Source organism: Ovis aries, chromosome 13 (genome assembly GCF_016772045.2).
Source record: "Ovis aries strain OAR_USU_Benz2616 breed Rambouillet chromosome 13, ARS-UI_Ramb_v3.0, whole genome shotgun sequence".
NCBI lineage: Eukaryota > Metazoa > Chordata > Mammalia > Artiodactyla > Bovidae > Ovis > Ovis aries.
This window is the reverse complement of record NC_056066.1, coordinates 16,154,564-16,181,450: the sequence shown is the minus strand read 5'-3', so window position 1 is coordinate 16,181,450 and position 26,887 is coordinate 16,154,564. Positions and strand designations below refer to the sequence as shown.

The 26,887-nt window shown below is 41.4% G+C and overlaps 2 protein-coding genes across 37 annotated transcripts in view; one reads left to right on the top strand and one right to left on the bottom strand.

The window, feature by feature from the left end:
- Window positions 1–26,657, bottom strand: part of CDC123 (cell division cycle 123) — a 46,305-nt gene extending 19,648 nt beyond the window's left edge. Inside the window, exons 1-6 of one of the 3 annotated variants that reach the window (XM_004014187.5) lie at window positions 26,236–26,657; window positions 21,564–21,635; window positions 17,374–17,431; window positions 16,902–16,934; window positions 10,974–11,069; window positions 8,641–8,747 (exon numbers count right to left, since the gene is read on the bottom strand). In XM_004014187.5, coding sequence (XP_004014236.1) covers window positions 8,641–8,747; window positions 10,974–11,069; window positions 16,902–16,934; window positions 17,374–17,431; window positions 21,564–21,635; window positions 26,236–26,309 — 440 coding nt within the window. In that variant the 5' untranslated portion in view covers window positions 26,310–26,657. The remainder of the gene's footprint in view (window positions 1–8,640; window positions 8,748–10,973; window positions 11,070–16,901; window positions 16,935–17,373; window positions 17,432–21,563; window positions 21,636–26,235) is intronic. The other 2 variants (XM_042230307.2, XM_042230308.2) reach the window with 2 other exon arrangements.
- Window positions 26,417–26,887, top strand: part of NUDT5 (nudix hydrolase 5) — a 28,271-nt gene continuing 27,800 nt past the window's right edge. For 19 of the 34 annotated variants that reach the window (XR_009596025.1, XR_006055769.2, XR_009596019.1 and 16 more), the window contains exon 1: window positions 26,708–26,854. The gene's annotated coding sequence lies outside the window, so the exon portion shown is untranslated. Of the gene's footprint in view, window positions 26,646–26,707; window positions 26,859–26,887 lie in introns of those variants that run through there. The other 15 variants (XR_009596022.1, XM_060397239.1, XM_060397225.1 and 12 more) reach the window with 2 other exon arrangements.

Below are 26,887 nucleotides of genomic sequence, written 5' to 3'. Positions count from 1 at the left end.
TCCCACATCCCATGTGAAAAACATTCCTCCATTAAACATATTGCTTCTTCCTCTAACAATCCTCAGTTTCATGGACAATTTTTTATATTCTTTACTAAATGCCCACCTATGCCAGGGGCTGGTAAGGTACTGGAAACATTAAAATGAGGTGAGTCCCTTGTCCTTTAGGAGGTTAGTCTGGTGAGGAGAACCTAACAAGTAGACCAAGAATTTCAAAACTCAGGCTTTAGGAATATCACAGTGGCGGTGGTGCAGAGAGCCTGGGGGAGGGATGTTTAGCAATTTAGTTGCTAAGTCATGTCTGACGCTTTCTTACCTCATGAACTGTAGCTGGCCAGGTTCCTCTAGCCAGGGGATTTCCCCGGCAAGAATACTGCAGCTGAGTTGTCATTTCCTTCTCCAGGGCATCTTCCCAAGCCAGGGATCGAACCCGCATCTCCTGCATTGGCAGGTGGACTCTTTACCACTGAGCCAACTGGAAAGCCCTTACTACCATTTTAATTGTTCTAAAATTTTTTATTATTTATTTATTTGGCTGTACCAGGTCTTAGAATTGCAGCACGTGGGATCTTTCACTTGAAGCAAGCAGAATCTTTAGTTGTGGCATACGACCTCTTAGCTATGGCATGTGGGATCTAGTTTTCTGATCAGGGATCAAACCTGGGCCCCCTGCATTGGGAGTGCAGAGTCTTAGCCACTGTACCACCAGGGAAATCCTACCATTTTAATTTCTGAAATGTGATTTTAACCATGTTGACGGTTTTTATAAATCTAATAACTGAGACTAGTACTTAATACATTACTTTATAAAGAACAGGTAGGATTAAGGTTATCTAAGGTGGCTCAGAAGGTAAACAATCTGCCTGCAATGTGGGAAACCCAGGTTCGACCCCTGGGTTGGAAAGATCCCCTGGAGAACGGAATGGCAACCCACTCCAGTATTCTTGCCTGGATTCCATGGACAGAGAGGAGCCTGGTAGGCCGCAGTTCACAGGGTTGCAAAGAGTTGGACACAACTGAGTTACTAACACACACACATACAAATTAAGTTTCTATAATATACCTGTTTTTAAAATTCTATAAGAAAATCAAAACAAACACTTCCAAAACACAAGTCTTCATTATCTAAATTTTTTAATGCTTCTATTTTCCTACAAATATTAATTTCAACCTTTGGTTAATCCTCATTTGTTACTTTAAAATAAGTTAACATTTCAATACAGGTTTGCATCCTACAATCCTGTAACATTATTTTTTAAGTGGTGATTGGTTTAACATTTAACATTATTTAAAAACCTTGACTAGTTTCAGAAGGTAGACATGAGAACATATGTTTGCATGAGATTACTGTACAAGGCTTTTTCTTGTTAAGATGATTAACCAGATGGCCAAGTACAATTTCTGAAAGGAGAGGTAAGTGTGCAGCCATCTAATTTAAGACCGAATGTGAAGGTCAACAATAACATTTTCAGGAGCTCATATGAAAAACTGCAAAAAATACTGCATATGAATATCTAAATTCCTTTTATATTCTGGAAGAAGTAGGTTTAAAAAGTAAAAATGCATTAAGGTGGAGTATTAGCAACACCTGAATGTTTACAATCCTTACACAAATTATCAGTCTAAAAATTACAGGTCCCAGTGAAAAAAGGAAAGAAACAAATCCTTAAATCAAGCAAGGCTGCTTACTACACTGAGACTCCTAGAAGAAGAAACAATCCTAGCATGAGTATCCTAACAAAAACAATAAAATGTCTTCAGTCATACCAAATATAACAATATCTGTATTATTCCCTAATCAACTAAACCAAGAACACAGACGATCCAAACACTCGCATCTATAATACAGGGAAAAAAACCCTGATTCTCTCATTTCCAAAAATAAGTTTCGCATTTGCCAAAAAAAAAAAAAAACAAGGCAGGATTCCAAAAATAACAGCAAGGCACTGATCAAGGAAAGCAAGTTACAGAGAAGAAATATTGAATTGTTCAATCTACTCTAGCTTTTGTCCTATTAACATAATTTAAAAGTCATGGTAAGAACTAGTATAAATTCTCAAATCCCAACTCAGTATATAATGTAAAATTATATAACGTTATAAATTTGTGAGCAAAAGCAAGAAATATGTCATATACCTAACACTTCCACTGTGTTAACCAATACATTTAAATAACACTTGGAAAATTTGTCTGAGTTATGAAAAAACATGCAATCATTTGTGATCACTTTGGAATCTGGGCAACTGTTACAGAATTCCTCGTTAGACCCGAAATCAGTCCGGGTCCAGATTGACGAGTGTCCCATAGAAAGGAGAAACCACGCAGGCACGTGTTCTACTTTCATCTCCACCCGCTAGGACTCAGGCCCTCAGGAAAAGAACTGATGAAACAAGATTCCTCTCGAGAAATCTGCCGACAGTTCTACTGCTGTTTCTCTGCAAAATTTGCCTTTGCTCTCTGGTTGTTTTTAAGAACCCCTTTGTCTCTAATGCTCTGCAGTTACACTAGTCAAATGCTGTGAGTTCTCTAGAGCGGGCCAGTCAATGTGGCAGGAAGGAAGGAAAGAGAAACCATAGACTCAGTCAACTGGGAGAACAGTAACTATGCGAACTGACTCTAGACAACTCAGGTATTGCCTAAATCCACTGGCTGAGATCAAAATTTGATTATTTTTATAAGAGAAGACATCATCATTAAACTTTTATGGGTGGCAGTACACAAAATCACGAATATTTCAAAGTGGGAAGACCGCCTAGTTATTTTACTAGGGCACAATCCTCATTCATAAGCTTCCCTAAAACAATGGAAGATTACAACGTTATACGTCACAGAAAACAACCCTTTAATATCAGAAAAAAAAAAAATTATGCCAAGGACAGAAATAAAAGAGAAAAACATAGCACCCACAGAAAATTAAGCACCAAAGTGGTAGTGCTAAAGATTTTACTGCTCGTCAGGATCCAAAATAAGAGTTTAGGTACAGAGATTCCATTTCTTAAGGTCTCACTGGTGGTGGAAAAGCAAAGACAAAAAATGTTACTGAATTAAGGGAGACTGGGTGTGTTCATTCGAATTATCATAAATTCTTCTTCAAAAAGAGATAAAATATGCTATCTAAAATTGTAACAATCTAACACACTGTAAATCAGCTACACTTAAATTTTAAAAATACAATAAAATTAAAGTGATATAAAGTGGAAAAAGTGTCACCTAAATCAGTTCAGTTCAGTCATTCAGTCAGTCGTGTCCGACTCTCTGCGACCCCATAAACTGCAGCACGCCAGGCCTCCCTGTCCATCACCAACTCCCAGGGTTTATCCAAATTCATGTCCATTGAGTCGGTGATGCCATCCAACCATCTCACCCTCTGTTGTCCCCTTCTCCTCCTGCCCTCAATCTTTCAAACGAGTCAACTTTTCACATCAGGTGGCCAAAGTATTGGAGTTTCAGCTTCAACATCAGTCCTTCCCATGAACACCCAGGACTGATCTCCTTTAGGATGGACTGGTTGGATCTCCTTGCAGCCCAAGGGACTCTCAAGAGTCTTCTCCAACACCACAGTTCAAAGCATCAATTCTTTGGCGCTCAGCCTTCTTCACAGCCCAACTCACATCTACATATGACTACTGGAAAAACCACAGCCTTGACTAGACGGACCTTTGTTGACAAAGTAATGTCTCTCCTTTTTAATATGCTGTCACCTAAATAAATGGGCCTAAAAAAATTATAAGGTATAGGTTCTGTTAAGTCTAACTTAGGCAGAAAGTTTTACTCCTGAAACTATTTGCTGCTGAATTTTAGGGTTAATAACCAGTTCCAATAATCTTAAGAACAAAATGTATAAAAATTATGCTGATTAAAACTGAGCTTAAATTACTAAGAGAAGTGAACTTTGCTGACCTCTAGTAACTCTGCCTTCCTTAGTCATGCATGACCTTCTCAGAGAAACAATTAATGGATTAATTTTTTCACTCACTCAGCCCTTTCTTCTATATTCCAACTGAATACCAGATTTTTCTTTCTTGCCTTGGTCTACTGAAGTGACATCCCCATCAATAAAATAATTAGTGAAAGCAGCTTTCTGACTCAACAAGCCTTATCACAAAGAATGTTTATCTGCGCAAATAATTCACTCAGCAAGTACAATGCAGAGAGATAATGCTGTGTCACATTTCAGCTTCCACTTTTCAAAGCTTCTTGTACACAATAACCATTTGACTAACAGGAAAAATAACAGTGTACTTACTATTCCATGTCAAATTACAATGGGGACAGCAGTCCTAGTCATCTACCCTCTAGCTGGTCCCAACCTTCATCCTTGCTAATGGAACTGCGGTGTTCAGCTGAAGACATGTGGTCCTCTGGCACCCTGGGGTGCACATATACAGCTAAGCACAAAGTCCTTGAGCTGCGGGCCCGCACCTGCAGCACCAGCGTCACCTGGGAACGTGTCAGAAATTACATTCTTGGGCCCCAAGCCCAGCCTAGTGAATTGGAAACTTGGGAGGTAGGGACCAGCAAGCTGTGTTTTACCAAATTCTCCAGATGACTCTGATCCAAGCTGAAGCTGGAGAGCCTCTGTTCTAAACCAGTCACAGCATCTCTGTTCCCTCTGCCAACGACTGGATGAGGTTGAGTATGTGACCATGAGCTATCAGGAAGTCTCAGGGAAGGTTCCAGACTGCTTTACTTGCTCACAGAGAAGAACGAGAGGCAACAGAACCACCCCTCCTATTTTCGATTAAGATATTGTCATCTTCATACCATATGTGCAGAATAGCAGCTACCTTGTAACCATTCTGTGATGTTGGGTGATGAACCCAAACATCAAGCCAGTAAGCCAAGGGTGACAGAGGGAAAGACTGAAAGAGCCTGGTCCCTGCTGGGCCTGATGAGCTGCCGACAGCCCTTAGAAATAGTCCATCTCCAGACTCCCTGTTAAATAATGTATTTGTTAAAAACCCTGTGTGAGAACTCTTTCTGGTTGGCTTTCTGTTAACCTGTAAATGTAACTATGGTATCCTTGTTTCTTTTGTTGAAGCAAGCTCCCAAAGAGTGTAATGTTACATAATTTTCATAATGTTATATAATTCTACACACATAATTATATACTATAATATTCCTTCTTACACTCTAATATTTTACTTTGAAGTATTTTAGAAAAGAAGGAATTTATAACTTCATCAAATGAAAACACAAAGAACATTTAGAATGACATTACTGAAATTACATTCTGGTTTTGGTTCTATTAACTATAGGGATAAATTACTGAACAGTTTTGGGCCTCAACTTTCTAAATGATGGAAGGGTCAAACTAAATCACTGATAAGATCCTGTCCTACTTAAAGATCATACTCTTTAATTTTTAAGGGGTCTGGAAAGACCTCTATGATCAAAGTTCATCCATATTGACCCAATCAATAGGGATTTTTCTAGACTGATAAGACTTACGAATTGTTACATAAGTGATGACTGACAAAGATTTCTGGAAGTACTGCCTGTCTGAAAGTTCAGCACTTGGTATCTGTCCTGCCAACCCACACTATTTACACAGGGAGAAGGATGGTATTCTGCGGACAAACACTCCAAACACAGGGCCTCAAATGCACCTGCTGATTTAACCTATTCCCCATGCAAAAGTCAAAAAGCATAAAATGCAAAATGACTGACTAGTATTTCTACCCTTCACTGGAATCATAGCTAAATTCACCTAAGATAAAAGGAGAGTTGTGCTAAGGGAAGCCAGCAGGTCACTGGACTGCAAAAATGGTTTTAAACACCATCGGCTACAGAGCATTAAAAATGGTTTATATCCTGTGGAAAGGAAATGATGTCCTTATATATATATTCATTGTAACTAATAGCAAAAACCCATATCCAGCGAATTAACAGGTACAGGGTATTTCTGATGCAATATATTCCAAGGCCTCTTTACAAAAGCATTTGATGACAAAAAGCTCTACAATGGCACAAAAAATCTGAAAGCCACAACATCTTCTAAACAGAGGGTATCTTTCAGAATGAAAATGCTGCCCATCACCCCTAAAACAAACCAGTTTTTGAGTTTGTTTGGGTTTATTTGTTTTGGGCTTATTTGACTGAAATACCAGTCAGTCATTTCCTTATCACACCTGTGCCAACACAACCATAAAAGGCTGACACCTAAATATCACAACAGCATAAAGTTTTTTCTGTAAGAAACAGAAAAATCAACACAGCTAAACTCCTTTTACAATAAATTGGCAATACGATCATACTCGCTTACTATTACCTAACTTCGCTCTCTTTAACATAGTACTAAAACCACATGCCCGAGCTTCAGAACCAGACGTAAAAGAGATGATGCACAACTGACTTGTAGGGAACTTGTTTTTTTCAAGCTAGGCCCCTCTTCAAAAACAGATTTGAGGCTAACAGGGGATGAATTAGCAAACTGAACTAGGGAAGATATGGCAGGCATACACAATATTTTTCACCTGTCTATCTACTTAGTTTCTAGATTTTCTGATATGCTTTATCTTAGAGATTAAGGATTAGTTTAGTTGAGATTTGGGGTTTAAAATGAGGTAGGACAAGAAATCTAGAATAACCGCTGTTTGAGGACAGAACAGAAGTATGAAGAGATCAGCTACAGCTCAGCAGTGCAGGTGTCCAATCTGCCTCCAATGAAGATTAGCTACAGAGTAACTGACAGAGGGGAGAAAATAAAGTTCATGTCTAGGAATTTTTTTCTTTTGGCTGCAGCACGTGCCTTGTGGGATTTTAATTCCCCGACCAGGGATTGAACCTCAACCCTCGGCAGTGAGAGCGCAGAGTCTTAACCACTGGATCACCAGGGAATTTGCCATGTCCAAGAATTTATCCCAAGGAAAAAATCAGAAAAGCACACCAAGATTTAGCTCAAGGATACTCACTGCAGGACTGTATATAAGAAGAGAGAACCAATGAAATAAATGATGCTATAGCTATGCAGTGGAATACTCTGAAGCAAGTTTAAAGTAATGATACATTTACTATTTAATGACATAAAGATTTTGGATCATCGAAAAAGCAAGAGAGTTCCAGAAAAACATCTATTTCTGCTTTATTGACTATGCCAAAGCCTTTGACTGTGTGGATCACAATCAACTGTGGAAAATTCTGAAAGAGATGGGAATACCAGACCACCTGATCTGCCTCTTGAGAAACCTATATGCAGGTCAGAAAGCAACAGTTAGAACTGGACATGGAACAACAGACTGGTTCCAAATAGGAAAAGGAGTAAGTCAAGGCTGTATACTGTCACCCTGCTTATTTAACTTATATGCAGAGTACCTCATGAGAAACGCTGGGCTGGAAGAAGGACAAGCTGGAATCAAGATTGCTGGGAGAAATATCAATAACCTCAGATATACAGATGACACCACCCTTAGGGCAGAAAGTGGAGAGGAACTAAAAAGCCTCTTGATGAAAGTGAAAGAGGAGAGTGAAAAAGTTGGCTTAAAGCTCAACATTCAGAAAACTAAGATCATTGCATCTGGTCCCATCACTTCATGGGAAATAGATGGGGAAACGGTGGAAACAGTGTCAGACTTTATTTTTTGGGGCTCCCAAATCACTGCAGATGGTGACTGCAGCCATGAGATTAAAAGACGCTTACTCCTTGGAAGAAAAGTTATGACCAATCTAGATAGAATATTGAAAAGCAGAGACATTACTTTGCCAACAAAGGTCCGTCTAGTCAAGGCTATGGTTTTTCCAGTGGTCATGTATGGATGTGAGAGTTGGACTGTGAAGAAAGCTGAGCACCGAAGAATCGATGCTTTTGAACTGTGGTGTTGGAGAAGACTCTTGAGAGTCCCTTGGGCTGCAAGGAGATCCAACCAGTCCATCTTAAAGGAGATCAACCCTGGGATTTCTTTGGAAGGAATGATGCTAAAGCTGAAACTCCAGTACTTTGGACACTTCATGTGAAGAGTTGACTCACTGGAAAAGACTCTGATGCTGGGAGGGATTGAGGGCAGGAGGAGAAGGGGACGACGGAGGATGAGATGGCTGGATGGCATCACTGACTCAGTAAACATGGGTTTGGATTGACTCCGGGAGTTGGTGATGGACAGCCTGGTGTGCTGCGATTCATGGGTTCGCAAAGAGCCGGACATGACTGAACGACTGAACTGAACTGAATGAGTTCAAAAGCAGCCTAGTAAGCAATATGAATTATATGATCCCATTTGTGTTGTAAAAAACTGGAATACAGTTAGAGACAGGTGTATCCATATTATACCTATGCACAGACAGAATTCTGGAAGTATATAAAACCAACTGTGCTGAGATCATGAATCTGCTTACTTCCTGTTTTTGTTTAGCTATATTTTAGTTTTCTATGATAAGCATATATTGGCCTTATAATAAAAAAATCACCAACATATTTACTGGGCAGAATTCAGAAAGCCCTTGGTATCTAGGGATATTCACTGTATACCATTTGCTGTCAACAGAAAAGAAAGTTTCGCTTCAGTAGATCATTTCAGAAAATGAAACAGCCTTGTTATGTGGGTCTGTTGTGTACAACAGCACTAGAACTAAAGGAATTTCATCTGCAGCTCAACTCACAAGCTCTGAAAACTACTGCTGTAAGAGAACGAGAGACACACTTACGGTTGGGTGAAGTCACGAGTGATGAAATCGGAACTCTTGAACAGTAGGAAGATGTCGCTGAGGGTTTTACATTTCAGAGAACTATTCATTGCTATCCAGTAGGCGTCCTAAAGAATAAAGCACGTGCTGCTTAGTATACATTCCAAGTTAGCTGCTATGAATGAAGTTCATAGCCTATATCCAAAATCAATAATGCATGTAACTTCAAGGGTTTGAAGAAAAAAATCAGATAAGAAATTTTAGCTATACTGTCAAGTGATACTTTTAAACAAAGAATCAGGTCACTGTTGCATGACAGACACTCAGTTTTGAACTGAGATGTTCAGGTCCTCATCTTGCAGCTTAGGCACAAGACACTGCCCCGTGTCCTCCTCACTGATGATGAAAGAAGGGGATAGAGAGACATCAGAAACACCGACACTTCAGCAAGAAGATCCAGGTGGAAAGAAACAGCCTGATCAGCTACTAAGAAAACAGAGAGCGTTTCTCTCTATTTCTGGGGAGAGACAGCTGGAACACTGAAGTTTGATGACTGCAGCATTTAAGACCCATGTCCATCAAAGCTGGGAGAGAGAAGATGACATATTCTGAATGGTGCAAGTCTCAAACGTAGGAACCAAAGGGAAAAAAAGTAAGAACAGCAGACAGAGACACAAACCTCAGTGAAACAAGCCTAAAAATGACAGAATAAGTTATTTAAGAAACATATTTCTCCCATAGATCAGACACAGGGCAGTAATGTATTGAGAAAACTGGTGATTGCAAAACAAAAATGTCCAGTTATCCACACTGCATGAAAGGAAGCGGTAGTAAATAGCTGGCACTCAATTAAAAAAAAAAAAAATGAACAAAGGAATAACTTAAAATCACAAATAATCTACCCATCTTAACTGGAAAGCCTCAAGCCATCAAAGATCAGCAGTCAAGAATGACCCAATTTACTCCTCATAGATAAACTAAAAATGAGTTCTAATAATTTTTAAAATAATAACTTCTTTAAATTTCCCAATGAAAAAAGATGATGAACTTTTGTTTAAAGATGATATACTGAACACACAGATTTAACTCCACTGAAACAACAGTATATACACAGAAAACCATGCAGCTGAATAAATAAGACAATTATTAACTCTAAGGAAGACAAAATGCTGAACAAGAAAACATAAGCAACACACAGTTTACAGATGTGTATGCAGTGTTTGCAAAAATGCATTTGAGAAATGGCTTCCCTGGTGGCTCAGTGGTAAGGAATTCACCTGCCAATGCAGGAGGTGAGGGTTCGATCCCTGACTTGGGAAGATCTCCCAGGGAAGCAAACGGCAACACACTCCAGTATTCTTGCCTGGAAAGCTCCATGGACGGAGGAGCCTGGTAGGCTATAGTCCATGGGGTCACAAAGAGTCAGACACGACTGAGCAACAAAGCACAGTGAATACTGATGTAATCAAGGTATGCTATTCCTATCTGAGGACAGTGAACTGCAATAGAAAGTAGTGAGAATGAGAGATGGAAAAGTACTGAACCTTTCTGTCCTAAAGCAGAAACGCTTAAGATGTAAGAATAGAGTTACTGAGGAAAATAACAAAAGATGGTACTAAAATATATGAACGCAGTTGCCTCCGAGCAGTGGGAAACAGTGTCAGGACCGGCTGATTTTCTGATTTTTATAGCGAGCATTCAGAAATTTAAACTATATATATATGTCACTAATTTCAATAAGTACAAATAAAAGATTAAGTACAATTTATCATTCATGTTAGAATAAGAAAAGATGAAAGCACACAAAGATAGTTTTCGAAAATGCAGAGAAGTCTTGAATCCTTCAATGAGCTTTGCTGACATTAAACTGTTTTCTACTGGAATAGAAAAAATGATGAATTTCCCTAGATCTTAAATTAAAAAATCTTATCAATGCAATGTTGAAGCAATAAAACACAATTTAAGAAAACGTCAGTTGATTTGTCAAACTGTTCTATTTCTAGATCCCACAACATTCTAATTTTTATTATTTTTCAATAGAGAAAAGTTTCTCTGTCAAACTGAAGAGCTGAAGTTTTGAAAAGGGCAGAGGAACATTTTCTGAGATTTCTAGTGTAATAAGCAACACAAGAGGCTGAAATTGTCAGTTGGCAAAATACAAAGTATTTCACAGACTCAAGGAAATAAATGCATTGCCAAATCAGGAAAATAAATAGCAGGAGGAAAACAAAAATAAATTCCATGATATTTTCCCTAGAATTAGGAATATAATTAGACCCTCCGTGGGGATATAAAATGAAATGGAATCACAAGACAATATTCACACAGTGAGAGATTTACAGACGTGCTCCTACCCTTGGGGCACTCCAGTTAAGCTTAGGAAATACACTGCCCCCCAGGGAATTGATCGCTTCCTGGACTTTCGTGGTAAACTCAGGAAATTCTGGTGCCTACAGAGAGAAGGAAGAAATCATTTGGGCAAGTCAGTATCAGCACGATAAATATAGAAAACAAGATTAAAAAAAACTCACAAAGGTCAACACTTCAGGATATTGAAAATAATTTAGAAAACAAATTACTATCAGAATTTCTGAACTCAGCCAAATAAAATCAATGATCAGATAACATTCGTCAGGAAGGGAAAAGAATAACAAGTGCTCAGATGACGTTTTCCAAAACAATCCAGCCCCACAAAGCTAAGGAGACTGTTAGTATTTCAAGGCACCTGGGGATGTGACAGAAGGAATGAATGGTTCTCTTAACACCGACAAAAAACCAGTGCCTATTAAATGAAAAGAGATGATGGAATATCACCTGTGCACAGATTCCAATTCTCAGAAGTAATACCTCGTATTTAAAGGACCAGAAGCCTTTCCATTTGCAGGAAAAGAACATACCCCCAAAAGGCTTCAAAAATGAGAAATAAATCATGTGGCTAACTGCATTTAAACATGGCTATTTCCAGACAGGTTTTAATATAAACAAAACTCAAAAATAGGACCTTGGTGAAATTAAAATGTTCTTTCTTTTTTGGTTGATTTAAAAATGATTATATCAGCAAGTAACCAAAACATTGTGCTGTTTCAACCAGGAAATAAGCAGAAATACAGAGGTGATGGGATGTAAACGTCATTACGATTCTGCTCTTCCTCGAGTCTTCTGTCACCATCAGGAGCACGGGGACAGAAAGGGGAGAAAGACACAAGTGGGGCCTGCAGGAGAGCAAGAATACAAAAAAACACGGATGCGTTGCGGTCATTTTAGCCCTTTATATCTGCTGCCCCCTAGTGGGCAACTGCTAGTACTGAAAGTCCCATCATGACACGCTCTTCCCTAAGTGGGGAAAAAACTAGAATAGGTCTACAACAAGCTAACAGGCTTCTCTAGTACCTCAGCTGGTAAAGAATCTGCCTGCAATACAGGAGACCGGGGTTCGATCCCTGGGTTGGGAAGATCCCCTGGAGAAGGAAATGGCAACCCACTCCAGTATTCTTGCCTGGAGAATTCCATGGACAGAGGAGCCTGGTGGAGTACAGTTCCTGGGATCCCAAAGAGTCGGACATGACTTCGCAACTAACTTTCACTTTCACTTCACTTCAGGATAAGCTAAAGGAGTGGGAGGTACAAACTACTGGGTGTAAGACTACAAGGATATATTATTGTACAACATGAGGGAAAAGGCATTTTTTATAATAACTAAATGGAGGAGAACCTTTTAAAAATTTTTAATGATTATTGCTTCAAGTCATGAAGTTTTAGGATGACTTGTTATTCAGTCATCCTAAATAAAGAAACACCAAAAAAAAAAAAAAAAAGGCTTATGCTGATTCCCAAGATCTAGCCCAGCTATAACAAAAAAAACTGTGACTCAAGGCTGAGAAACACGAAAACGTAAACGTTAAAAAAACGGGGAGGTTGTACTTCCTTTCTTTCTGCTGCAGATGCATGTGACTGCTGCAGATATACCTGACCTCCGGAGGTCAGAAGTGTCTTTTAGTTACTTAATTAGACAGCGTGCCACCATCTCCATTTTCTGCTTGTCTTCTTCAGCTTCAGTTCAGTTCAGTTCAGTTGCTCAGTCATGTCCGACTCTCTGCGACCCCATGAATCGCAGCATGCCAGGCCTCCCTATCCATCACCATCTCCTGGAGTTCACTCAGACTCCCGTCCATCGAGTCCATGATGCCATCCAGCCATCTCATCCTCTGTCGTCCCCTTCTCCTCCTGCCCTCAATCCCTCCCAGCATCAGTCTTTTCCAATGAGTCAACTCTTCGCATGAGGTGGCCAAAGTACTGGAGTTTCAGCTTTAGCATTATTCCTTCCCAAGAAATCCCAGGGCTGATCTCCTTTAGGATGGACTGGTTGGATCTCCTTGCAGTCCAAGGGACTCTCAAGAGTCTTCTCCAACACCACAGTTCAAAAGCATCGATTCTTCGGTGCTCAGCTTTCTTCACAGTCCAACTCTCACATCCATACATGACTACTGGAAAAACCATAGCCTTGACTAGATGGACCTTAGTTGGCAAAGTAATGTCTCTACTTTTGAATATACTATCTAGGTTGGTCATAACTTTTCTTCCAAGGAGTAAGATACGTGAAATAAATGCCTTTCAGAGAGGCTTTCAAAACAAGTAACAGTCTTGAGCTTCTTTATCTTCCATTCTCCTCTCCCCGGCAAAAGAAATTATGCTTTCTGTTAAGGCAGTAGTTTCTTTAGAATCCCCTGAAGTGGCTGCTTTGGCAACCAAACAAGCTTCATCCATAAACACACTCATTTAAGACCTGCATTAGCTATATTTTCAATAAATGACACAGTTACAAAAATATTAAAACATGAGGGATTTGATCTTCAAAAACAAAACAATTTCATTTTCCTATCCCATTGAACTTCACATATAAGGACTGCTTTATATTTCTGTATTACATTTTTTCTTTATAAATTATAGGTATACAATATAGTAATTCACAATTTTTTAGAGGTTTCACTTCATTGTAGTTATTATAAAATACTGGCTATTCTGTATTACATTTTAAAAGAGTTGATAAATTCCCTCAAATTCTCAAATTATTCAACTTTAAGAATTTTCTTAAGAACTTTAAGAAATCCTGCAATAAAGATCCTCAAATAAATTTAAATAACAAAAAGTTTATGTATTACACAGAACAATTTGTGCTTCAGTTGCAGACTATGTATTGTATACATACAGCACTTTTCTAGGTTACCTGATTCTAGCCGGGTCTGTGAGATGGTTTACAACTTGGTAAGTAACAGGTAAGTGAAAACAGTATTTCTTACAGACATGAAATTTCTACTCTGTCTGGCAGAAACCCAGGTGTCTTGTCCCCCCTCAAGGGATACATAACCAGCTTTGCCTTATTTACATATTCATTTTTTATGTAAATACAATACATATTTACATATTCCTAATCTATAAATGTGTGTCCTTTGGGTTCTCTTTTGAGCCAGTTAAAACGTCTGCCTGGTTCCCTCGTGAGTTAAAGCCTTCATGTGTGTTAAGTCATGATTCCATCCTTTCCTGAAAATGATTTTTTAACAGATTTAGCTAGTAATAGGATTCTTTTAAGCTCCATAGCACAATGAGTTGATTTTAAATACACCTAACTCCTTAGTGGTCTAAGAAACTGCTGCTGCTGCTGCTAAGTTGCTTCAGTCATGTCCAACTCTTAGCGACCCCATAGACGGCAGCCCACCAAGCTCCCCCATCCCTGGGATTCTCCAGGCAAGAACACTGGAGTGGGTTGCCATTTCCTTCTCCAATGCATGGAAGTGAAAAGTGAAAGTGAAGTCGTTCATTTGTGTCCGACTCTTAGCGACCCCATGGACTGCAGCCTACCAGGTTCCTCCGTCCGTTGGATTTTCTAGGCAAGAGTGCTGGAGAGGGTTGCCATTGCCTTCTCCATGTCTAAGAAAAGGTTCATGTTTTAAGTAGGATGAAATCTGCACTTTAAATCACATCCATGGACTTTTATGATCCAAACTCACTTATCTTTCCTACTTTACCCACCACAGCCCTACCATACTCATTCAGAAAGAATATTTCTTTAAAAATTTTTAATCATCAAATAAAAGTTTTAAACATATAAAAAATATATACCCTGATCCATACATTCAACAATTTGACATACTTGATCCAGACCTTTAAATTTCTTAAGGAAAGAACATCACAGATCCTCAAGAAACTCCTAACCTCCTTGCTCTCCTCCCTAGTCCTTTCTTCTCGCCACAGGCAGCCATCATTACAAGACTGTCACAATCTTCTAGTCATGATTCTACACTTACGTGCGTGTGTCTGCCTATGATACAAAATATTTAAAAATGTTAACATGACGGCTGTTATTTGATATGTATACTTTTTGCAACCTGCCCTTTGAAATTCACTGTCATGTCTTTTAAATTTACCCATCTTGATTATTTGATTGCATTTTAAATTGGGCTTCTCTGTAGCTACACTACTGGACTATTACCACTGGGTGTGTGCTCTTCTGCCCTCAAAGCTCCCCTGACCAACAACGTCTAGTTTGGCCTGGTGAAACCCAATCACTTTTAAATTAATTTTCCATTTTTAAATAATTTCAGACTTTCAGAAGCATTTACAAGAAGCATTTAACCAAAATTTTCTATACACTCTTCATGCAGGCATTTTACTGCACTGCTTTATCATTCTGTCTCTGCAACCCCCTTTCTATACACAGCTATGCTGGAGCGTGTATAAAACACATACACCTTCCATAGTAAGCAGAAGTCATGATGCCCCTTTACACACAGTACTTCAACATGCATTTCCTAAAAAGCAGTCACTTTTTTTTTTTTAATGTAAGCTAGGCAAATTATCAAAATCAGGGAGCTAACACGGATATAACATCACTATTTCATCTATGGATCTTATTCAGTTTGTGCTCACTGTCCTGATAATGTCTTTTACAGCAGAAGAAAAATGGGCTATTTTCTTCTGGCCTGGGACCCAGTCTAGAATCATGCATTGCATTAACTTGTCCTGTCTCTTTCATCTCCTTTCATCTGTAACATTTCCTCTCTCTGCTGCTCTTATCTTTCATGACCCTGACCATCTGAAAGAGCCTGGGGCAGTCACTCCGTGTGATTTCCAGAACGCTGGGTTTGCCGGCCATTTCCTCATGGCTGGACTCGGGCTGTGCACTGCCAGCAGGTGAGGTGTCCCTCTGAGCCTCATGCAGGAGGCAGGCAATGCAGACGTGCCCCATCGCCGACAAGGTTGACTTTGCTCATACTGCCGACAGGTCTTTCCACCGGAAGATGCTATCTTTCTCTTTGTAACCAGTTAAGTAACTTTGGTTTCCCTGGTGGCTCATATGGCAAAGAATCTGAGATGGTAAAGATTCTGGTAAAGAATCTGCCAATGAAGGAGACCAAGGTTTAATCCCTGGGTCGGGAAGATCCCCTGGAGAACAGAGTGGCAACCGACTCCAGTATTTGTGCCTGGAGAATTCCATGGGCAGAGGAGCCTGGTGCACTATGGTCTATGAGGTCTTAAAGAGTCAGACACGACTGAGTGACTAATACTTTCACTTTCTTTCAAGTAATTTTGGTGGCCATACTTTGGGAAGACTCAAATACCCTTATTGAATAGTCACCCACAAGCTTTAACATCTATTCCGTGATTACTAGAATGGCTGTAAATGCTGATTTCTATCATTCCTTCTTAATTATTAGTTGGTGTCGAATTTTCTACTATAGAGAAAGGCTTTCTCTTCTGTTTCATTTGTTGAATTTAAGCATTTGTTTATGTCAGTATAGGACCATAGATTCAAATGCTAGTCCATTATTGTCATTGTTTTGTTATGATGCTCACATATGTGGCCAGTGGGAGCCCATCGAGCTGGCCGGGTCCTCTGCATCATGTCCGCATCCTTCTTCCTTTCTGGCACAAATTCCTACAGGCTCCTCTTTACCTTCCCACCCCCAGTCCTGAATTTCTCCAGGGAGCTTCAGCTCCTTTTAGTGGAAACCAGTACTTAGACACCATAATCAGGGCACTGGGTCCGTTCATTCCTACCATGACATCACTGTGTCGTTTTCAGAACTAAGCAGAGTTTGATAAATACACACGTTATTAATTTTGCTATTGAAGTTTGCCTAAGAAGAGTAATTTAAGTTATTTTTCAAAGTAATAAATAAAAGCTTGAAATGGTGACTAAATGGGAGTTGAGAGTGATCTGCGTTGAAACCCAGAAGCGCCTCATGGGACGGCACCAGGCGGTCCTGAGACCACGCTGCTCTTACCGTAAGCGTGGCCGTGTTCTCGTCGTCCGACCACTGCAGGGGAAGGAGGACAGAAAGAGAATGTTAAATGCGGACAGTGTTCCCAGCTTCCAAGAAGTAGTGCTCCATCTAAAAACAACACACACACAGGAGACAGTTTCCTGAACACAAAGTACATGTCCAAGTGAGGTTTCCATGGAATTTCTGACTTTACTGAATGTACGTTAAGATCTCTAAGCCAGAACCATTTCAATTAGGACAGTCTATGGAACAGGAAGTCACTCAGTCGTGTCCGACTCTTTGCAACCCGTGGACTGTAGCCCATCAAGCTCCTCTGTCCATGGGATTCTCCAGGCAAGAATACTGGAGTGGGTTGCCATTTCTTTCTCCAGGGATCTTCCCGACCCAGGGATTGAACCCAGGTCTCCCACATTGCAGGCAGACGCTTTAACCTCTGCACCACCAGGGAAGCCCCAAAGTATTTTGAACCAACCTGTATTTCTTCGGCTTCATCATCACTGTCTGGCTGAGAACGTGCAGGTGGATCTTCCCTGGAAGAACATAAAAACTGAGCGTGAGAAAGCCTTGGTGCCAGGCAGTCATGATTACAGGTGTGCTGAGTGTTCATATACATGTAAGAAGAAACTAATAAAAACCAACCTGAAATTAACAACAGTGAACGTTCAATAAGAGACGGTGGAATAAAAACGTCTTGTCTTCTCAGAAATCACTAGCAAAGGGGGAAAGAAAATCTCAAACTCTAAGGACACTAAGAACCAGCTCTAAATCTCGACGGGAGAAAGTGCTGCCCAAGACCAGGGAGACACAGCAGGAGCTGTGGGGGGAGTAGTTTCGGGCAGCTGATGGACACCCTGTGGGCACAGCCGGGCATCTTCCGTTTACAGTGAAGACAGTGCGTGCAGGCTGCTGGCAGGAATCACCCTGGGTTGGGACTGGCACTGCTGGAGGGCACGGGGGAGAGAAAGACATGGTCAGACACACTGTCTCAGAAAGAGTCAGTGAGCGAAGCAGGGGCTGAAAAGGGCCGCTAGCAGCCAATCCTCACCCCTGGGGGCAAAGCAGAGGCTGAAAGACCTCAGAGAGAGGACACTGCCCCTGCCCCTTCTCAGCATTCAACCACAAACCACTGGCTACAAAGAACTCAATCACAGCATCAAAAAATCAGCACTAACCAGAACAGAAACCAGCAGAGGATCTATACCAAGAAACTACGAGAGAAAGGAAAGATGAGGCTTCTGGTTAATCACGGACGTTTATCCATCCCTAGGTTCCCTCTTGAAATGCTACTAAAGAGATTTAAAATAACAAAAGGGCAAAAAGGACCAAAGAGAGACAGTTGCAAAGAGGCAACAGAAGTCTGGAAAAGAGAAAGCCAGTGAGAGGGTAACCCAGTGAGCAACAGGCTGCCCCTGGAGCTATCATACGTGATGGGCCCACAGCTCCACTCTGAAAGGGGTGATGTGTGTACAGTACATACAGGAGCAAGAAGACACGTCCAGTCTTCCTTACCTGGCACACCCCAGCAACTCACCCTCCATGGACCAGAGGGTAAGGTGCATAATGCCCCAAATGAATATGGGGGTGAAATGCCACAAAACAACAGTTACAAGTGGAAGTCACATTCAGAGTGAGACCTCTAGTCCCCTTCTTCCCTCCCGGCTCCCTGATATAGACAGATTAGAGGACTTGTCTCTGTAGATGCTAGACAATCCCAGAGGAAAGACTTACAGATAATTGCCATCTGGGAATCTGCCATTAATTCCTGTTGATTGCTGGCACTCGTAGTCAACAAGCCCCACACTAGTACACAAAGTTTGTGTGTGTGTCCCTCACTCTTAAATATGAATAAAGGCCTATAATCATTAGAAGACCTATAAAAGGCTCCAAGATGAGAAAAGAGTTTTTTAATTAAAAGGAGGAAAAGTACACGGACAGAATAAAGACAGTAAAAGAAACAGATGAAAAATATTTTTAAAAATCACAAATATCTTCAAAGATAAAAGAAGATATTGCATTCATGAGAAAGGACAAGACTGAACTCGTATAAAAGGAAAAACATGGTAGCTGAAATTTAAAAGCTCAATAGAATGAGTGGCAAGATCAGGGAAACTTTCCATAAAATAGAACTAGGATGACAAAGAGACAACAGAGGAGAAATGACAAAATTCAGAGAATTAACCCGGCAGTTCTAACATCTATAAAGAAAGAAAGAGAAGCAAAAGAATAAGAGGAAATGATCAAAGATACAATATTTCTAAAAGTTCTAAAACCAAGAAACATACGTCTCTAGAATGAAAGAGCCCACAGCAAGTACACGCGACAGCAAATGGGGAAAACAACAAGAGCCTTAGATGAGGTACACAGACGGCCACAGCTCTCCCCATCTTGGCGCGCCATTTGTGGTGTGACCCTGCCACCCTTCCCATCAAGAAACAGCATTTATTTCCCCACCCTTTTAATCCGAACTGGCTTCAAGACTCACTGGGACCAACAACGCAGCACAAGGGACACCATGTGATCTAAGCCTTGGTGTCAAAGTCTTTACAGCTTCCTTGCCCCCGTTTTTGGAATGCGGCTTCCACCGCATAAAGGAGTGGAGTCTGAGAATGAGAAATCACGTGGAAAGAGAAGCTCAGCTGACAGGCAGCATTCACCGCCAGACAGGAGTGAGGCCATCCTAAAACCATCCAGTTACGTCGAGCCACCGAACGACTACAGTAGTAGCTGACCTCAACTGAGTGACCTCAGAAGGACCAGCAGAAGACTCGCCCAGTGTTGAGCATTAGCGAGGCTCCGAGATTTCACCCCACTTGCAAGCTAACAAGTAGCCTGCCATGGTGCCATGGAATCTGGCAGAAGACAGTAGACGCCTGGGTCAGAAACCAAGGACTCTCCAGAGAGACAGAAGATGCATCTGGACAATGAAATACACTGTAGGAGCTCTTCCACATGCTCAGAGCACTGACATCTGCTCAGCACTTTCTACTGTCAGGAGGCGTTTTCTTTACACTCCCATTTTGTAGGCTTATTATGTGTTCTATATTGGAAAATAATAAAGTTATGTCTGTAAATATCCCAAAGTTGAGACTCGCCTATCTATTCTGTTGCTTTATCCTGCAATTATTCCACATCAATGAGGCTCTAAATGAATAATTTTCAGGTTATTACCAGGTTGAGAATACCAGAAACAGAATTATAATCCAGGAAGCTACACAGAAGATCCATCAAACCAAAAAATATATATGTAGATATATAATATATATGGTAAAGCCGGGCTTCCCTGGTGGCTCAGTGGTTGAGAATCCACCTGCCAAAGCAGGAGACGTGGGTTCGATTTCTGGTCGGGAAGATCCCCTGGAGAAGGAAATGCAACCTACTCCAGTATTCTTACCTGGGAAATCCCATGGACAGAGGAGCCTGGCAGGCTACAGTCCAGGGCGTCACAAAAGAGTCGCATGTGACTCAGTGACTAAACAACAAAATGGTAAAATTAGTGTTGCCATAAAACACACACAATTCTAATTATACTTCTGAGTTCATTTACCTAAGAAATGTTCGTCAAGCACCTGTTATATATCAGGCACTGTTCCAAGGGCTGGGAACACAGCTGCCCACGTCTCTGTTCTCATGAAGACTGCATTATAATAGAGTGACTACAGGAATGATGGAGGGAAATAAGGGCTATGCAGAAAAATTAAGTGAGGTCAGGAGAAAAAACAGATGCACCAAAATGCGGTAAACCAGACAATGGAGTGGTATTAAAGCCTTAACAAGGATTCTCACACGTGCTGTAACGCGGATGAGCCTGGGGGACATTATGCTACGTGCAGTACAGCTAGCTACTGCATGATCCCCCTTGTGTGAGGCACGTACAGTAGTCAAAACCACTGGCACCAAAAGCAGAATGTTGGTCATCAAGAGCTGGTGGAAGGCGGGTTGGGGAGTTAGTGTTCAGAGGGTACAGAGTTTCAGTTTTACAAGATAACAAGAGTTCTGTAGATGGATCACGGTGATGGCTGCAACATTATAACTGCACTTAATACCACTGAACTGTACACTTAAAAATAGTTAATGTGGTAAATTTTATGTGTATTTTAGCTTGATAAAAATTTTTTTTAATAATTCTAAGAGAAAATTATATCCAACCTAGAACTCCATAAAACAGAATGACGTATCAGCAAGGGTTACCATTAAGCTACTTTACAAAGGAAAGTGAAGGATGAACACTTAGATAACATGACTTCTGAGCAGAGATCTGAATGAAAAAATAGGAATGTCATTAAAGTACATGATTCTTAAACTTTTTCAAGTTTGTACTAAAAAGACGGAAGCATGGTACTTTCCTTTATATACAGGAGAACTGCTTGAACAAGAGGAACAGTTACCATACCCATTTTCTACAGGAAGAGAAGGAAGGAATTACTCAATTTTACAGATTGTAATTATTCGCAGAGGATGTGTTCAATTTTGAAAATCTTATCAACTGAGAATTAACAAGGAATATAGGAAGGACAAAGATCAGCACATAATTTTAACTAGAAAGAAAAAAAGGAGAGAATGGGGCCAAAGCTAACGTACTTACTTTACACGTTAACTGTTGAGGTTGAATCATTACGTTTCCTTATGCTAAAATTTAAAGAACGTTTTTCTGACATGCCTTACCTTCCTGAAACCACCAGAGTTCCATCATCGAGTAAATAATCCTTCACATTCTGAGGAAGTGGAAGAATGACACTAAAAAAAAAAAAAAAAAAAAATGCACACACCAAAAAAAAGGCATCATTTTAAAAGACCAACCACAAGCAGAGAGAAAGTTCCAAACTCAATTTCTGAATTACTTGTTCCTTTTATTTTAATATGAAGTGGGAAATGTTAATAACGGACATTTGGCAGCAGCAGACTAGAAATTAGAATAATATGAATAAATGTTTCAATAAACTAAATTAGGTGCATGTAATTACCCTTATTGACTCTGAGGTTAAAAAAAAAAAAAAAGCAACAACAACAAAAACCAAACCAAACCAAAAAAAAAAAAATCCCGAAAACAGCCAAATCCAAAGAACTAGACTGAAATCACAGTGTGAAGGCAACAAGCTCAAAAGAATTCTGAGTACCAGGGTTATGTGCCTTTAAGAAACTGGAGGCCCCGCAGGTATTTGCAGCAACACAGGAAATGACCAAACGAATCAGAAGATCAACAGCACCTGACCACCTTCTAAGATACACGGTGGAGGCAGGCTTAAGATCCGGGCACCTCTGGTTGGCAATGGAAGTGTAAGGTCGAAAATTCACAGTCCGCTGGGATGTACTGTGACGGCATTCTGTTCACCTCATCTCTAGAGCGCACGGCTGCTTACCTGGGCATGCTTCAGGTGAACTGTTTTCAGACGATCATAATTAAGGGATGGCAAAGCCATACTTGATATCACGTGAAAAACGGATGGGATAATTTGGTTTTTTTACTTTGTAATGATAAATCATCGAAAAATTCTGGCACAGATACCTAAAATAATGTTCTTACTTTGCTTGTGAGGCATGTATTTTCTAAAACCTCATAATGATGGCGGCCTACGTACGTTCAGAGGAACCATCATTGACTCATAATAGTATGCTTCATTTGTTTATTAAGTTTTCTGTAACATTACAGACGGTTTTGGAAAGGTTACATAGGAAAGATTCCTCATGGGCTACTTCAGTTTTAGAAATGAACATCTGATTTCTCAAAGTTACAATTTCACATTCAAAAGCCTACTTCAGGCTTTTAAATTCAACTAACAAATCTTACTATTCTATTTGTAAAGCTGCTAAATTTTAACCAATTTCAGGTGAGCCTTTGAAACTTAAAAGTTGCTTTAAATTTTCATAACTCTAGGGAATTTCCTGGCTGTCCAATAGCTAAGACTTGGGCTTTCACCGTCATGGACTTGGGCTCAATCCCTGGTCGGAGAACTAATTCTCAGGTCTCATTCCCTCCGGGTTGCATCACCCCTTGACTGGGTTCAAAACATCTATGTACTGTTTGATTCCACTGTGAATTCTCTGCATATCTGTCCTTTCTGGAGGGTCTACAGCTCTCACAGGTATGAGCCAACACTGACAGTTCTCGTGAGTCCCTTCGTCCTGCGGTCACAGTTCTAAAGTCACCCTGATGATGTGACCCTGAATTATGTCACGTTAGTTGAGGAATCCTAGATGACTTAGTTAAGAACTCAATGTCTAGGAGTGGGAAAAGCTACAAAAGGGAAAAAAAAAAAAAAACCTCAAGTAACGTAAGCGCTGCACCAAGCACAGACGTACCAAACGCCACCAAAACTCGCAAGAAAAAGGAACCGAGCCTGAGCAACTGAGGCCATAAACAAGCCATGGCCCAGCATACTTAACCCAACTGGTTACTTAAATTTTTTTTGTCACTAAAATTCACTATGCAGCCAAGAATCCACGAGGGCTGGGGCTTCCCTGGTGGCTCAGTGGTAAAGAATCCACCTGCCAGTGCAGGAGACAGGGATTCGATCCTTGGTCTAGGAAGATCCCATAGGCCGTGGAGCAACTAGGCCCCGGCGCCACAACTACTGAGCCCACACTCTGGCGCCTGGGAGGCCCAGGCACTCTAGTATCCGTGCTCTGCAACACGAGAAGCCACCACAATGAGAATCCCGCGCACTGCAGCTAGAGAAAAGCTGGCGCAGGGACGAAGACCGAACACAGCCAGAAATACATAAAATTTTAAAAGAAAAAAGAATCCACGAGGCCCAACTGAAAGATGTAAGAAATGTAATGACCTACTCCATCAAGTCGATATAATTCTATACACACAGACAAGTTACTCTAATGGAATGGAGGTTACAACAGCCTTTAGGAGATTATTCATAATTTTCATGTTTGAGGAAAGAAACACTTAGAAAGGTAGAGTGGATGACCCAAAGTCACCTATCTACTTATTTGTAAAGCGAAAGTGAAAGTGAAGTCACTCAGTCATGTCCGACTCTTAGTGACCCTATGGACTGTAGCCTACGAGGTTCCTCCTTCCATAGGATTTTCCAGGCAAGAGTACTGGAGTGGGTTGCTATTTCCTTCTCCAGGGGATCTTCCCAACCCAGGGATCGAACCTGGGTCTCCTGCATTGCAGGCTGATGCTTTATTGTCTGAATCACCAGGGAAGTCCTGAGTCAAAGTTCTAGGACGTGTCAAAAAAAAAGATTCTGTATTTTTACCTGCATAATCATTTCTGAACCATGACTGATAAACGCCAAATAATAAGGCTGAGTCCATGGTCTCTTGGCATTAAAGTTGACAATGACAATGACAAACCTAACTCAACTCCACCAGAATGACCTGGGCCGTAGAGGGACATCGTACCATGTGTTGCGTCCCAGTAACGTTACACAGAACTAAGTAGACCAGAGTTACAGTGCAAAGACACAGAATACTCTCAGGCAACACAGCTCAGTTGTGAACTGGTAAGAAAATCCCCCTCCTTGGTTTACTTTTCACTCCCAGCTTCATATGAATGGCACATATTTTAAGTGAACTAAAACTATTTTAAGCTCTGGTTAAATCAAACACATTAAAAACAAGCAGCTTTTTGTGTGTTTATGTCAAAAAGAGTGCCAAGCATTTTTAATGCTTTATCTCATTTAAGTCTCATGACAATCCTATTATTTTCTCAATTTTCCAGACAGGGCTTACAGAGATTAAGCCATTTTCACAAGATGCTGATGGAACCAAAATTCCCAAGGCAGACAGATGGTCTTGACCCTAGAGTCCAATTCTTGACCATTATACTTCACTGCTGAAGCAAATAAAAATTTCCTTGAGTTGACAAAAGGTGTCTGCACACAAAATACAAGACACTTCTGAGTGAACTCTGTGTGAAAATGTCTGACCAGTTCACAAAAGTACCTTCTGTCACACCATGACATAAATAACTCTAGCATCATCTCAGACCCTAAGCCTATTTCAGTTATGCAAGATAATGGAGGATTGGTACATCATGTAGGAAGATAACGTCCACTGCTGCTGTTAAAGCTCTTCCTTGTTTTAGTGCTACTCCAACCATCTTCAAATGCAAAGCTTATCTTCCTTCGAGCTGCTCTAACCTCCATCACACCCTGGATAACATGGGAGCCCATTTCATGTATGAATAACAGGATGGAAAAGAACTCTCTTATGAATAACCTCCTTATGTTCTTCCAAATACTCAGGATCTGAAGTTTCCCTCTCTGTATTCACACTCCCCACCCAAAATAAAAAGGAAGGAAGGGTTGCTATCTAATTAGTAGTAATCTAGGGCCAAAGGGGGACAGGGCAGAAGACAGAAAGTCCTCCCCACAGATATGCTGTTCTTTGAGCTATTCACCTTAGCATGGGAAAGACTACCCTTGCATCACACTCCAGATGTCACAACTGCTTTTGAACATTTTGGGATGTTCTCCTAGCTGCCTTGCCTACATTACCTTGAATGACCGGGTGAAGGATGAAAATAGTTAATCCTCTGCTTGCCCTGCAAGCAGGGCATGGATTCCTTGCTGTGGGCCAGAGAACTAGAAAACAAATACTGTTCCACTCCTCTTCCAGAAGGCTTCCTTCCCTAACAATACATTTGCTGTTGTTGTTCAATCACTAAGTCGTATCTGACTGTGCGACCCTATGGACTGCAGCATGCCAGGCCTCCCTGTCCTTCACTGTCTCCTGGACTTTGCTCAAACTCATGCCATTGAGTCAGTGATGCTATCGAACCATCTCATCCTCTGCAGCCCTTTTCTCCTTTTACCTTCACTCCTTCCCAGCATCAGGGTCTTTTTCCAAGGAGCTGGCTCTTCATATCAGTATACTCTACTGAGGCTTTCCACTAACACTATCATACTGGAGCTTGACAATAGAATTTGAGGCTGCGTCTCACTGTTCTCATTTGACAGGGACCAAAAGCTATTAAGCCCCCACGCCCCACCCACTGGAGGGTCAGTCAACAGCAAAGTCCAGACTACCCAGTTGGCTGATCACCTTTCTCCACTGCCAATTCTAAAGGCAGGAATGGTGAACTCCCAAGCCTGAACTAGCTTCACCTGCTCCTCAGCCCGCCTCTGACCTTCACTGGGCCACGACGTGGCCCTCCTACCTGTCCAGCACCCTCCCTGACGCACAACACGACGCACGGCAAACACGGATCGACTTCATTCCTCTCCCGGCTCTAAAAGACCACTGGGAAGTCGAAATCTGGCCCTGGTGTTCCCATCCGGGCCTGCAGTTTTTTGTTTTGTTTCTGATGGAGCTGGGATTCGCCCCAAATGTTGCAGTCACCTTTTGCCCACTGCTCCGGCGTAACCCCCAGTCTCACCTCTTGATAGTGAGGCTTCGGAACAGCGGGTACCACGCGGAGAACTGACAGTGCAACACATGCTCCTTCTTCATTCTCCAGCCGCCGCCGCCGCCGCCGCCTTTCCTTCTCCTCCCTGCACCTTCCCGGAACCCTGGTCTCCCGTCCCGGAAGTGCCCGCCGAGCTGGTTTGGTTAAGGACACTTCCGGTCTGTGAGGCAAGGCGGAAGGAGAGGAGAAAAAGGAACTTGGGGCGTGCTTTTAGTGTACTACACACACACGGCAGAGAAAAAGAACCTTGGGCGTGCTTTTAGTGTACACACACACACAAAGTGCTGGCCGCGGGAGAGGAATTCTGGAAGAGTTCCGAAGAGGGTTGTAAGTCGCGAAACGCAGCGCTTGTCGCCTAGCGGCGGACTCTGCCCCGGAAGGTAATCTTCTGCGGCGAGGTCACCGGCGGGGGCTGCTACGGGTGCCGCGAGGGGCCGAGCGCGCATCCTACGTCTCATTTGGCCGCGAGGTGCGGCTGCGACTCCTGCAGTAGAGCTGCACCTCCTGAGCCTCGTTTCCTCCGACACGTGCTTTCTCCTTTCCTCCCTCTTCCTAAAGGAGTCCGCATCCCTTCGCCGCACGCCAGGGAGTAGGTAACTGGGCGCGGGCCAGTCACGTGCAG